Source organism: Lampris incognitus, chromosome 9 (genome assembly GCF_029633865.1).
Source record: "Lampris incognitus isolate fLamInc1 chromosome 9, fLamInc1.hap2, whole genome shotgun sequence".
Taxonomy (NCBI): domain Eukaryota; kingdom Metazoa; phylum Chordata; class Actinopteri; order Lampriformes; family Lampridae; genus Lampris; species Lampris incognitus.
Window position 1 is genome coordinate 19,660,637 of NC_079219.1, and position 15,066 is coordinate 19,675,702.

The 15,066-nt window shown below is 42.9% G+C and overlaps 1 protein-coding gene across 1 annotated transcript in view; it reads right to left on the reverse strand.

Moving 5' to 3' along the window:
- The window catches only part of bbs9 (Bardet-Biedl syndrome 9), a 233,569-nt gene that overhangs the window by 202,074 nt on the left and 16,429 nt on the right, over window positions 1-15,066 (reverse strand). Inside the window, exons 4-5 of the mRNA XM_056286937.1 lie at window positions 14,518-14,582; window positions 13,943-14,056 (exon numbers count right to left, since the gene is read on the reverse strand). Coding sequence (XP_056142912.1) covers window positions 13,943-14,056; window positions 14,518-14,582 — 179 coding nt within the window. The remainder of the gene's footprint in view (window positions 1-13,942; window positions 14,057-14,517; window positions 14,583-15,066) is intronic.

Genomic DNA, 15,066 nt, shown 5'->3' on the forward strand with positions numbered 1-15,066 from the left:
AATCTCAGCAAACCTTTCTTTCCACAGTCACTGTGTAAAGACTACAGTCCAGTTTGAGTCAGTGAATCCCTCCACCCTCCTATTCTCCTTCTCTCACCCCTTCCTCTCTGTTTTCCTCTTTTATCCTTTCCTCCTCCTCGCCTTTCCTCTGTTCTGTAGCTGTCCAGGGCTTAACACCGAAGCCATAACACGGACTTTAACCAACGTTCCAAAGGTTCAAATTCCCAGCTTGAATTCAAGTGACTGGGCACTACTTGTTCATTCTCATTACTCTGCTGGTGACCGGTGTGGTGCAGATTGACAGAAGAGTGGGTGTAGAGAGAAGAGACTGTAATTTGAAGTCAGGAATCAAACAAGAGAGCTATCAACTACCACAGTACCCCCCACCCCACACACACACAAAACCACCAACTGAATCTGCGTCTATCCCAGTGTGCATTTAACACTTCCATTGTTTCACTGAATCCTGCATCCACGGTTGAGTACTGAAAACCGGTTCTGACCCAGGCAACACCTCTAAATTTCCAAGAACAGGGTATTTGTTACAAAATGTGAGTTTTAAAACTGATTATTGAATTCTATAAGGGTAGCTTAAGTCATGTTCCCAGAATAAGTGAAATGCACTGAACAGTAAAAAAAACCTATTTCAACCTGCCAGGCCCCTGCTGCCTTAACATCGCCAGTCACTCGTCTACAACACCTGTAGACTATTAATGGTACAAACATTCTTAAAGTATGCCTAGTCATCGCGGTCGCTGCTCCACCCCCTGACGATCCGGGGAGGGCTGTAGACTACCACATGCCACCTCCGATACATGTGGAGTCGCCAGCCGCTTCATTTCACCTGACAGTGAGGAGTTTCATCAGGGGGACGTAGCACGTGGGAGGATCATGGGCTATGTGATACACTACATGAGAATTCCCCCCAGTTCCTCCTTCCCCCCTGAACAGGCGCCCTGACTGACCAGAGGAGGCACTAGTGCAGTGACCAGGATACATACCCACATCTAGCTTCCCACCCGCAGACACAGCCACTTGTGTCTGTAGGAACGACCGACCAAGCTGAAGGTAACACGGGGATTCGAACCGGTGATCCCCGTGTTGGTCAGCAATGGAATAGACTGCTACGCTACCTGGACGCCCAGACAATAGCTTTTGAAACATCTTGCTTTCTTCCTCAAAAATAATAAGAAAACAGAATCTGGATTTGAAGAGGATTCAGAATTAATGAAATCCAAACTATACCCGACCCTAACCCACAGTGAGTTGAAGTTAGTGAAACAGTAGATAAAACTTGATTCCTACTTAAGCATTGCTGAAAACAACCAGGCGTGAGGATTTCAAAGGTCAAAGCCACCGTAGCCTGACTGTAGATGGGGTCAGTACTCATGTATCCCCAGGAGATTATTGGATGACAAGTACAACGTGGAAAATGAGTGATGCTTTAAAGTTAAAGAGCCAGGTTGTTTCATATTTCAGACAGTAGCATGTGACAGCAAAAAGAAGACGATAAGGACAAAGAGGGAGGTACATTTCCATCTAGTCAAGGCAATCGATGGAAGAAATACGAGCTATTGGTACCCAACGCCATAATTACATTACCCCCCCCCCTTTTTTTTCCCCCTGCAGATGAAAGTTAGCAGCAACTAAGTACTTGATGGTTGCCACTTCATAGTTGTTGGCTAATAGTTGCAGCTACAGAAAGTATTCTCAAGGCTCAGCGTTTTCGGTTTTTATTTTTCAAAGCCATCCAGCATGCCGAATTTCGCCACAAAAGAACAATGTTACATAACCTCACACGAACAACTTTTGGATCCGTGGAAACATAAAATCCGGGTGAAAATCAGTTTAAACCGATCTGCTCCTTTTAAAAAAAAATCTGGGTATTTTTCGGAGAGAATCGGTAAAAACCGAAAACGCTGAGCCTTGAGTATTCTTTAGGGAAGCAAGCAAAATACATGTTAAGTACTTTTTTACATCGCTTGTTCCAAATTTTTTCTTTCATTTAAAAATCAAAACAAATAAAGGTACATTAGTTTCATTTAAACTTTGAGTTCAATAGATGGAGCTTTACCGGCAATGTTAACTCCAAGTTCACCGGCTCTCTTCAAGCAGTTGGTTACCTGCAAAAACAGCAATTTAAGCTTTACGTACTTACCAGCCACACTTGCTATTTTACCACCAACTGCATTTTTTTTAATATATATATAACTGGACCTCAAGTTGATGGCTGGTAGAGAAGACTAATCAGACCAACCTCACACAAAAAACTTGGGTCACCCAGGTGGTGCTGTGGACTAATATGCTAACATCCTAACATTGAGATTCAAAGTTTGAATCCCAGTTTTGCTCCTGGTTGAACCAGGCATCCCAGGGAGCAATGCTCCTGGGTGGAAAGCGAGAAGGGGCAAAATGCCCTGCAATTACAATTAGTGACTTCTACAGATGGCGAGGCGCCTGTATAGCTGCGGGTGGATCGGGGGATATAGCGTGAGCCTCAGCAAACATTATGTTTCCCCAGAGAAACTTGCATCTGGCAGGTGTAATGAAGTGTTCAGTTGGCTCTACGTGTATATGTATACACATGGAAGTCTACACCCTCGCCAACCGACGTAGGGGTCATGCAATGGCGGGACCTTATAAGAACAAGGAATTGGACATGCCAAATAAAGATGAAAAAGGGGACAAAATCCAAAATAAACTGAGCACGTTTTGTCTGGTGGCAAGAGCTAATTTCTCTCCATTAAGAGAAAGGGTCAAACACTCAGGGCCCAGACGCTGGTCAGTTAAATGAAAATATTTCTGTTTCCCGGGAACACTGCATTTCATCAATAATGAGAGAGAAAAGTGCAAAGCATTGAAAACAAGTGCCAGTGCAGTGTTGTGTTACAGCGTGTGCACTGGGGTGCCCAGATATTTGTGTGTGCGCACACATGTGTAGGCCCACACCCCCACAGCCGTGAATAGCATATCAAAAGGTATGCTATTAAAAAGGAGGGAGGGCCAGTCCCGCTAAGCAAAGGCAGCCGGTCAGACAGCAGAGGAAACTTGCCTCTATTAGTCTCATTAAAGAGACATGTTGTATAGAACCGCAAAACAAAGGACAGAGGCTGGCAACACGCTACGCACACAGCTCACTGCACTGGGTGGAGCACTGGGTCTGAGTTTGTGTGTGTGTGTGTGTGTGTGTGTGTGTGTGTGTCTCTGTGGTAATGCTTGACAAGGTCAGTAGATATGTTTTAGGTGTGTGTGTGTGTGTGTGTGTGTTTTTGTGGCAAAGCCTGACGAGACCAATCCATGCTTTGGGAAAGAAAGTGTGTGACTGTGCATGTCTGCGGCAAAGCTGGACAAGGCCAGTCCATATTTTGAGAGTGTGTGTGTCTGTGTGTGTGTGGCCCGAGTATGACCCAAACCCAGAGGCGGTCTTGCTATTACGCTGTATTAGTATAGAACTGCTATTAGTGCACCTACTGCACTGCTAATTGGCTACTATTATAGACCCAAGAACACACACACACATGCGCGCGCACAGACACACACATACATACACACACAAGTCATAAAACACTCACATATAAACCCACAGACACACAGTTCATATCTACACAGACACAAAGATACACAGATCTCTGAATGTTGTTCTAGACTGAATAAACCTACGAAACAACACATTTCCTACATGACCTGTGTATCCACTCAAAGTGTGTGTGTGTGTGTGTGTGTGTGTGTGTGTGTGTGTGTGTGTGTGTGTGTGTGTGTGTGTGTGTGTGTGTACAGGCAAGCTGTACGTCAGGTCTCTGTGCAATTTTGTGTAAATCAGTGTATGGGCATTAGTGTCCTTTCGCAACAGTATTTGTGCAACCCAATTTAAGCTGTTAACAGGAAGAGGATGACATTTGTATGAGTGGTCACTTCTTCAAGGGTCTATTTTAGTGTTAGGACTTTAGTTTGGGGTTAAGGTCAGAATTAGATTAGGTCCAGGGGCACCCAGGTGGCTCACCTGGTAGGGCGCGTACCACATAAGGCTGAGTCCTTACCGTAGTGGCCTGGGTTCAAATCCGGCCCGGGCCCTTTGCTGCATGTCATCCCCTCTCTCACCCCTCCCTTTCCTGTCTCTCTCGACTATCACTATCAAACACAAGCAGAAAATGCCCAAAAAATAATCTTAAAAAAGAAAAGAATACGGATTAGGCCTAAAGGCTAAAATAAGGCATGTAGCTCTGATGATTAGGGCTAAGGAATGAAGGCTGACGAAAGATCCTCACAGTACTAAAAAATGTGTGCGCGCATATGTGTGTGTGTGTGTGTGTGTGTGTGTGTGTGTGTGTATGCGTGTAGATGACGCCAATAGACCGGACTGTCCCAGAATTGGCTCGGGATCATTTTGCATTTCCTCCATTTAATCTAAACTTTGTCAAACAGTGAAGAAATGTTCCATCAACAAATGAATTCCTCGTTTCAAACTGTGCTTACCAGATTAGCATACAAGGGAAAACTGACAGTACGTTCTCTTATGACCATCCTCGGGCAGAAACCAGGCTCTATAGGTAGAAGGAACATTGAGGAAAATTCTTGTAGATTTAACACCATGTATGTTTAATATCACACAACGAGGAGGATTTGAACAGAGCCATGAAGACTCTTTCAGTATTTCAGTGACTTTTTGGATACTTTCAATTCAGGTGTTAAAATAATTAAATATTGCATGTTTTAGGTATAATAGGGTTGTTTGGGGCAGCAGACAAGTCATTGCTTACCCGTACAACCTACACTATAATTGCCCCTGACCTCTGACTTCTTTGTGGAGGGTTGGGGCAGTAAAATAATTTCCCATTTGAGATGGTGAAGCAAACGGCAATATAATTTCCCAGGCTGCAGTGCCACTTAGTGGTGGACACAGGGAAGAGCAGGATTAGGTAGCAGGAGAGCCTGCATGCAAGAGCAATAGTATGGCGTGTGTGTTCTATCAATGGGACAACTGAATCCAGTGTTTGGGCCAGAAGAGGAGCCAAGGGGAGAGGAGGTGGTATCTGGGATAAAGAGTAGAGATGAGAGAAGGTGATGACTGGAGAAACAGAGCACTAACGTATGAGAGACAGAGGAAGATAAAAGGACGCAGATTTGAGAGAGGGTGAAAGTTAAAAAGGAGAGACAAAAAGCAAAGAGAAAAGGTGAAGAAGAGGAAACACTGGATGAAAAGGATAGGAGGAGGACAGCTGCTATTACTGAATGACAGAACAGGGATGAAAGGAAGGATGAAGGAGCCTGAGCCAGAATTAAAGAGAAATGTTGCGAATTGACTGTGTACCAGTGTGTGTGTGTGTGAATGAGTGAAATGTTGAAGTGCCTTAAACCTGCATTATTTCTAATGGTCAGTACGGGGTGACTCCAATTATTGCAAAAAACCTGGCTCCACAGAACCCCCAAGTTAAAATTCCCTACATTAAAGCTGAAATAAACATATTTACAGCCTGGTTTAAAAAACGCTTTTGGTCTCTACAGCTAATTCCCCCCACCACGATGACTGAACAGAAGTTGAATTTTCATATAAGTCATCAGTTTAATTTATATTAAGGCTTAAATAATGCACAGAGGCGTGTACGGCTACAGCTCTTCTTTCTGATACTTTCGGTGACTTTTCATCCAGTGTCGGGCTGGAAATAATACGACTTGCTCTGCATTAGACTGTAGACTGCCTGAGAAGTTCTTTGCCTTGTTGTCTTTTGGTAAGTGGCGTTCTAGTATCATTTTATCTTGCATGCTAATACAAACAGGTGTGCACCTGGCTGTTAGCATAGATAGTTAGCCTGCTAACCACCCAAGCAGCGAGCAGAGAAGTTACGCTGCGCTAACAATGCTAATAACGTCAAGTCAAGTCAATTTTATTTGTATAGCCACAGTTCAGCCTGTGGTTTAGCCGGTCGACGCCAGAATCAAAACATAATAGATCAATCTGGGCACTGAGTTGAAAACACTGTATCACACATTGACACAAAGATAATTTAGTTCATTAAATTCATGTAACTGGCTGCTCGTGATCGATTAATGTTATGGGACAAAACCTGAATTAAATATAATAAGGGAATAATAATGGATTACATTTACAGAGTGTTGTATGTTGACACCCAAAGTGCTTCACAGTGAAGGGTGGAAACTCACCACAATCACCACCAATGTGTAGCACCCACCTGGGTGATGCACAGCAGCCATTCCGCGCCAGAATGCTCACCACAAATCAGTTTGAGGTGGAAAGGGAGGAATCATTGAGTGAATTACATGGGGGGATGATTAGGTGGCCAGATGGAGAGAGCCAGGTTGGGATTTTGCCAGGACAAACACCCCCCCCTTTTTTTCGATAAGTGCCAGAGGATCTTTAATGACCACAGTGAGTCAGGACCTCAGTTTTAATGTCTCATCCGAAGGATGGCATCTTCTACAGCATTATGTCCCCGTCACTGCACTGGGACGTTGAGATTTTTGTTGCTGATTAGGACCAGAGGGAAGACCGCCCCCAACTGGCCCATCAACACCACTTCCAGCAGCAACTCATTTTCCCAGGAGGTCTCCCATCCAAGTACTAACCAAGCCCTCACCTGCTTAGCTTCTGTCATTCAGCAGAACCAGAGTACATGTTTGTATGGCAGCTGGCGATGTGCAAATTGGCCTACTGCCACAGGCTGTACTGGGACTTGTTTTTATATTCATACCTGTATAGTTTCATGTGAGCTCTTAAAATATAATAATTTAAAAAAATAACAGAGCAGTCTTCTTACAGAGAGTGATATGACGTTAAGTTTTAAGCATTTGACCGTTAACTTACATGAAAAATTGGAAAAATTCAAGTAACCGTATAAAACAAAGGCAGTAAGATGGACAACTGTTTTGTTCACAACAAATTTTCTGTAAATATATCTCGATAATAATCTGTTTGACATTAGGTCGTTTGTTTTCTTATTTGCATTAAAGAAGTACACTATATGTACAAAAGTATTGGGACACTTGGCCATTACACCTACAGGAGCTTTTACAACATCCCATTCTAAATCCATAATGATTAATATGGAGTTGGTTCCCCCTTTGCAGCTACTATAACAGCTTCCACTCTTCTGGGAAGGCTTTCCACAAGATTTTGGAGTGTGTCTCTGGGAATTTCTGCCCATTCATCCAGAAGAGCATTTGTGAGGTCAGGCACTGATGTTGGACGAGAAGACCTGGCTCGCAATCTCTATTCTAGTTCATCCCAAAGGTGTTCAATGGGTTTGAGGTCAGGGCTCTGTGCGGGCCAGTCAAGTTCTTCCACACCAAACTCACCCAACCATGTCTTAATGGACCTTGCTTTGTGCACTGGGGCACAGCCATACTGGAACAGAAAAGGGCCCTCCCCAAACTGTTCCCACAAAGTTGGAAGCATAGAATTGTCCAAAATGTTTTGGTATGCTGAAGCATTAAGATTTCCCTTCACTGGAACTAAGGGGCCTACCCCAACCCCTGAAAAACAACCCCATACCATTATCTCTCCTCCACCAAACTTTACAGCTGGCACAATGCAGTCAGGCAGGTAACGTTCTCCTGGCATCCACCAAAACCCAGACTCGTCCATCAGACCGCCAGGCAGAGAAGCGTGATTCGTCACTCCACAGAACACTTTTCCACTGCTCCAGAGTCCAGTGGTAGTATGCTTTACACCACTCCGTCTGACACTTGGCATTGTGCTTGGTGATGTAAAGGCTTGCATGCAGCTGCTCAGCCATGGAAACCCATTCCATGAAGCTCCTGGCGCACAATTTTTATGCTGATGTTAATGCCAGAGGAAGTTTGGAACTCTGCAGTTATTGAGTCAACAGAGCGTTGGTGACTTTATCTACGATATTTATTTAAATATAAATAAAATCTTAAAAAAAAAAAAACTAGTCAACGTGCCCACAAATGACCAGCGAGGCTTCACCGTGAGGGGACACTATCTGCAGTGGAAAACGAAATTCCAAAAAGTAAAGCAAGTAGAGTCGAATAGAGTCGAGTTGAGCCAGTATCATGCAGTGGAAAAGGGGTATAAGAGTATGTCTGTCACCATCTTACAATGCTGTGATTGCAAACATTCCCAAATCCTCTGAGTAGTACACATGGCCATTGAAACTCTAGTGCTCACAACAATTGGCATATGAAACCTACTGTTTTCGGTCGTTATGCCACTGTATTGTTTTTAAGTGTGGGAATCCTGCAGTCAGTTGAGACTCAAGAGGTCACTTAGATGAGTGATGAAACATTTCTCTCAATAAACATTGTGTGAGGGGCATCTGGGTGGCCTATTCCGTTCGAATCCCCATGTTACTTCCGACTTGGTCGGGTGTCCCTACAGACACATTTGCCCGTGTCTGTGGGTGGGAAGCTAGATGTGGGTATGTGTCCTGGTCGCTGCACTAGCCTTTACAGGGGAGAGATTTTTCCAAGGACCCCCTCATAATCGCAACACCGATTAAGCATATGCTTTCTAATATTTGTACTCTGCCATTGGATGCTATTTGTATACATATATTGTGTGTGTGTGTATATATATATATATATATATATATATATATATATATATATATATATATATATATATTATATACACACACACGCACACACATATGGATGCCATTGGAACTATTTGTATTCTAAAACTTTTCAACCAAAATACTTCAGACCTATTTCATAGGTGATAAACAGAAACGAATTTCAATTTGAATCACGTTAATACCACTTACTCCCACTGGGTGGGAGCAATGGATACAATGCTTGTTTTATTGGCGGAAATGGTCCCCATCTGTCGATATATAAACTTTAATGATACAGCACAATTTTATATATTTAAAACAAATTATTTTGCAGACCCCACTTTGAGAACCACTAATCTAAGCAACAAATTAATTTAATGGAATACACAATTGTAATTATGGTCAGATCTTCTTGTGCCTTGCCTTAATGATGGGGCAGTGATATTGATATTAAGTTACACATTTTCAGTCGGCAATTTCTTTGCCAGCTTTCCATCCTGCCTTTGACAGCAGCAGCTGTGTTGCTTTTAGCCTGGATTATTTTTAAATTATTCATATTAGTTTAATAATATAGTTTGCTCATCTTAAAATATGCAGCTCCGATTGACTTAACGAGTTGATATTCACCGCCGTGACACTGCTTGTGCATGGTTGCAATTGTTAGGTTTAGTGAAGCCAGCTAACAAAAAGACATCCTGGGTATGTTGCAAGTACATATACTCGTTTCATAGTATAGGCCTCAGGTGGCACATGTAAAGACCGCTGGAATCCCAACAAATCTTCTCCTCTCCCTTCTGTGATGTGCACCTCAGTACATAACAGGTTGAAGGTATCACTAGATGTTTGACCACAAGGTTTAAAAATTGTGATAATGACACCAAATTATATCATTATCAATCATATAAGTAAAAATTATACACTTGAAATACTCAATAAAGTATGTGTATTTTTGAAGTCATGCAAGCAAAACAACATGTATTAGAAATTATATTTAAATATTCACTCTGAAGTACTTGAATATAGGGTTTGATTGGAATTTGTTTACTATTTTCTGTGCAATGGTAAAATAAAAATTATCACATAAATCTTGTCATCCATCAGTTCTTTTTTTTTTGGATCCCCCCCTTTTTTTCTCCCCAATTGTACCTGACCAATTACCCCACTCTTTCGAGCCATCCCGGTTGCTGCTCCACCCCCTCTGCTGATCCGGGGAGGGCTGCAGACTACCACATGCCTCCTCCAATATATGTGGCGTCACCAGCCGCTTCTTTTCACCAGACAGTGAGGAGTTTCACCAGGGGGACGTAGCACATGGGAGGATCACGCTATTCCCCTCATTTCCCCCTCCCCCCGAACACGCATCCCAACCGACCAGAGGAGGCACTAGTGCAGCGACCAGGACACATACCCACATCCGGCTTCCCTCCCACAGACACGGCCAATTGCGTCTGTAGAGATGCCCGACCAAGCCGGAGGTAACACGGGCATTCGAACGGAGGATCCCTGTGCTGGTAGGCAACGGAATAGTCCACTACGCTATCCGGACGCCCCATCCATCTGTTCTAACATACCGAGAATGCTCATATGTAGAAGTGGACCAATTTGGCACAGATCTAAAGTGAAATACAAATGTTATCTATGTACTGGTCTTGTTTGGGTTAGTCACTTAGATGAGTGACGAAACGTTTTTCCCCTCTAAACTTTGTATCCAGATGAACTGATTCAACTTTCTGGGGTAAGAAAAATATTAAACAAAATGCATTTATTTTAAGTCCCATGAGTTACCAATCTTAAAACACGAGTATGCTTCCTGGGTAAATGCTCATAATTCAAACCTCTTCACAGCATGTTAACTGTGCTTCAACATTTTGATTCAGGGAATGCTTCAAAATTAAACCTGCAATGATCTGCTTTTTTCCTTCCCACCACCGATATGTTCATATATATTTTTGTGCACACGTACGTTGCGGTATGCGTACACATTCATGTCTGTCTGCCTATGCACATTTATACGTGTGTGTGTGTGTGTATGTGTGCGCACGCACATGTGCACAAATGTGTGTGTGTGGGTGGGTTGGTGTGCCTGCGCTGCTGGAAACTGCCACAATTGAACAAACGCAAAAATCTATAATAGTCCCAAAATAGACAGAAATCATTGAGTGTTAACAAGAGAGAAAAGATGGAGGGAGAGACAGAAAACAGACACAGAGATAGGAAGCCCAGCAGGCAGGCAGACAGAGAGATAAGCAAGCAGACAGGCAGCCCAACAGACAGGCAGACAGAGACTGTTAAAAATGCTGGTCCATTTGTTCACAGACTTTTGGAAAAACTAAGCAGGGGAAAGCCCTCGACTAGTCAGCCTCCAAGAGAAACACACACACATGCACAGACAGACACAGGAATAGACACCCACAAACACACACACACAAAAAGACACACAGGGAAACCCCTCAGTGGCAAACACAGCCACTCAAAATAAAGGCACTATTGTTGAGGTGTGCATGTGTACATGTGTGTGTGTAAATTTAAGCAAAACTAGAGGAACGTGCCAAGGACTTTGGCCTGGCATGATAGCCCTTTCATTCACTCTATAATTAGTGTGTGTGTGGAGAACAGTGTGAGCTCAGTAAGCCAAGACCTTCACAGTGTACAGTTCACCACGTGTGCTACATAAACCTGTGTTTGTGTGCGAGTGTGCGTCCATGTGCTCTTGTCCTGCTTTTACCACATGGATGACCCTTGTAACCATATGCACTCTCTCTCTCTCTCTTTCACTCCCTTCCTCTCATACTTATGCACACACATGTATTCACATCAACACTCATGACCCTTCAATCCACGCTACAGTAAAAATTCAGCTGGCGTTGTTAAGGAGTGACCTCGTCCACGTGAGTCATTCTCTGTCCTTCGGGCCAATAAGTACTTTTGGCCCAATACGTGTGTTAGAGCTGACACGCAGACAATTTACCCAATGTTATTGTGACATGCACAGCTGATGTGCAGGAGCTGGACGAAACACACACAGCATTTTTGCTGCCCTGTTCTCTTTCTGCTCCAAGTCTATTTTCCTAGACTGCATCACTGAAGTCTAGGCTCTATAGTACCTGTTTCACCCCATAATGCAGTTTTCTGTAGCTTAGTTTGTTTCATCTTCTCGTTTCCATCTATGCACACATGGAAGAGATCTATGTGGTAATATTCATCACTAACAAAAGAATCTCTTGGACTCTAACCCTTGACCCAATCTAACTGAAAAACAAGCATTTCATTATGAGCAAGTATAAACTTGCTTTCATACATGACAAATGAACTTGAAGTGCAAATACATTGCAAATAACCCGCAATCTTGCATCTGTGTCGTTACAACCATGAGTCAGATTTTTCTTTTTTTTGAGATACTCTATTGATCCCCATGGGGAAATTACACTCTGTATTTAACCCACTCTAGATGTGTAGCTAGGAGCAGTGAGCAGCTGCCGTGCAGCACCCAGGGACCAACTCCAGTTTGTCTTGCCATACCTCGGTCAGGGCACAGACACGAGTATTAACCCTAACATGCATGTCTTTTCTTGAAGGTAGGGGCAACTGGAGAAAATCCACCGCAGATACGGGGAGAACGTGCAAACTCCACACAGAGAAGGTCCTGGGATAACCCCCCAGGGTTGAACAACTCCAGGGTTTGAACCCAGGACCTTCTTGCTGTGAGGCAACAGCACTAACCACTGTGCCACCGTGCTGCCAAATGTGACGTGACAGCAAACCAAACAGAACACACACGTGACACAGCCGGCAGATACCGGCCTTTATAGTTCCACAGACGTAACTGACAGAATGACTGAGCAGGAAGGAAGCAGGTCTTCAAGCTTGATGGTCAGAAATAACCACCTATAACAACCTGCGTCTTTGGGAAAATGTCTGAAAACTCACACCTTCAAAAATACTTCACAAGAGCACCTCAATACATCCTCCGTTCCAACCAGTTCTCTGTTAAATAATCTTTTTACAGTGAAAGGAATATTGTTTGTTCAACGTGACTCTAACCCTTGACTTCAATACTCTTGGTTGGCTGTAATGCTGGTGATCTAGGAACAAGACCATTATACCGTTGCATGCACTGGTAGTCACTGTGGATAAGGGCATCAGGTAATGATTCAAATAAACATTAACGCCTTGGTTACGGTAGTCAAACTGGATTCAAGACACGTAATGTTCAAAAGGTTCATATGTAACAACTGCAGCCACTGATACTGTCTGAATCTGTACAAGAAATATGTCTGTTAGTCTTGGATTGAGGATGAAATATTAAAATACAGAAAAAAAACAACATTAGTCTATTCAAAAGCACATTAAGCATATAATGATGAACCTATAAACTCTTGTGTTAATGTATTGTCTCCATGTCCTCATGTATGTCGTGCGGTATGTATAGAATGTGTACATGCATTTACTGTGAGGCTCTGCACAGAAGGTAAAAACAAATATCCTCGTGAGGACAATACAGTATATTTATCTATATATCTAATTCATAAAATATAATAGATCAAAAATTGTATTCTTGACTGATGAAGGTACAATACTGGCAGATAGGGAAAACTGAACGTTTCAACTTTTCAGGTTTCCTTATAAATAGTTGTGATATCAGATCATATATTCATGTAAAAGGCGCAGTGAAATAATGGGGTTTTCATAACTACACTGTGTGATAAACCCATGCCACTTCCAGGACCATGCTGGCACAGAGCCACATATGAGGATGATGTTTAACGGGTTCAACATTTGTTACAAAACACAACTGATCTGGTTTTGGATTGCATAAAAACAGTATGTTAAAAGAGCTACATGTCTGCAGAGTCTGTGATGGACTGGCGGCCTGTCCAGGGTGTCTCCCCACCTGCCGCCCAATGACTGCTAGGATAGGCTCCAGCATCGCCACGACCCTGAGAGCAGGATAAGCAGTTTGGATAATGGATGGATGGATAATGTTTGCATTATCTTGCCAGATTATCAAGTCGGACATTATTCTTCTACTGTCCAAATAGACTGGTTCTGGCTCACATCTAGTAAATTATCAACAGCCACAAGCCACAAGGTAAACACTGGTAAATCATTGACTGTGGCTGGTTAGTTTGGTCAAGTTAAGTTTCACTTACCAGCCAATTTTTACAGGTAACCAATGACAGTTTAGCAACCTCATTCTATTCTAAAAAGCAGCCTGATGAAATGGTAAACTTGGAAATTACTATCCACTTCAGCCAGAGGTCAGAAGAGAAAGCTCCTTTCACTGAATGTAATCTTACTGTGTGCATAGTATGTGCATTTGTATGTGTGTGTATGTGCAAGTTAAGTTTAAGCAAGATAGAGGAAAGTGCCACGGGATATGGTGTGTATGTGTGTTGAGTTAATGGTACCAGTGACCCCTCCGAAGGGACCAGTAGTCATGTTGCAGGCAGTTCTCTGCAGGTTGTGTTCATAAACCAACTTCAACTGGTACTGGGCACCGTGCTCCACATTCCCCACCATGCCTAAAACACACACACACACACACACACACACACACACACACACACACACACACGGCATTAGACTTCTAAAAAAGACTTAATGGTAGTTGTCAGTACCTCAGGATGGGAAAAGGCCATATGCTGGGAAATTCTTCTACTCTGCCAGCGACTTTGGGAGGCAACCAACCATTATCTGGAGGTTATGTTCTGTTCTGAAAGTCTAGCTGTTTCTCAGACGTAGCAGACATTGTGGTCAGTGGAAAAAACAATTTTTTGAACTGAGGGTGAAGTGTGGGAGTTTTGTGAAAGCAATTTAGAAGTGTGGTCCCTTGTTGTGAAGCAATTTAGAGGACGGGTAGGACAAGAGAACGTTGAGACACTTTTCAGCTTTCATATCTGTTCACATATCTGCAGTCTTCTCTAATACACTATAGGTTGTCTGTGCATGTTTTTGTCTTGATGTGCGTGCGTGTGTGCATTACCTGAGACAGAATAGACAGAGAGTTTCCTAGGATGGAGAACAGCCAAGTGGAGGAGCTCAGAACACCTGGACAAAGAATAAAACGTACTTTCTTCATCTTTAACTTCCTCATTAAGACAAATAATCAAATATAATTTAACACAATGACACCGTTGGAGTGAGAATTGTTCTCACCACTACTAGTCTTCAACTGCTACAGCTGTTAAAAATCATCATTGCTACTGTTACGGCCACAGGTGTGTCCATGTCCATATAGTTGTGTTTTGTGTTCCCTTCTGTATTTAACCCACTCTCATTCTACATTCAGGTATCTGGCAGGTGCTCCTCATCACCTAATCAACCAGTCAATCAATCAACCAATTGTCCATCAGCTGTGCAGTCTACTATTTAAACCCCCACATGTCCTCAGTTCTGGGGCCAACTAGTTTAGTTTGTGTGTGATTTTAGTGTTCTGTAGCTACCTTGTGTTGCTATCTTTGTCTCTGTAGCTACTTTGTGTTTGTAAAGTCTGGCCAGTTTTCAGTTAAGTTTTGCATTGTTTCAGCCTGGA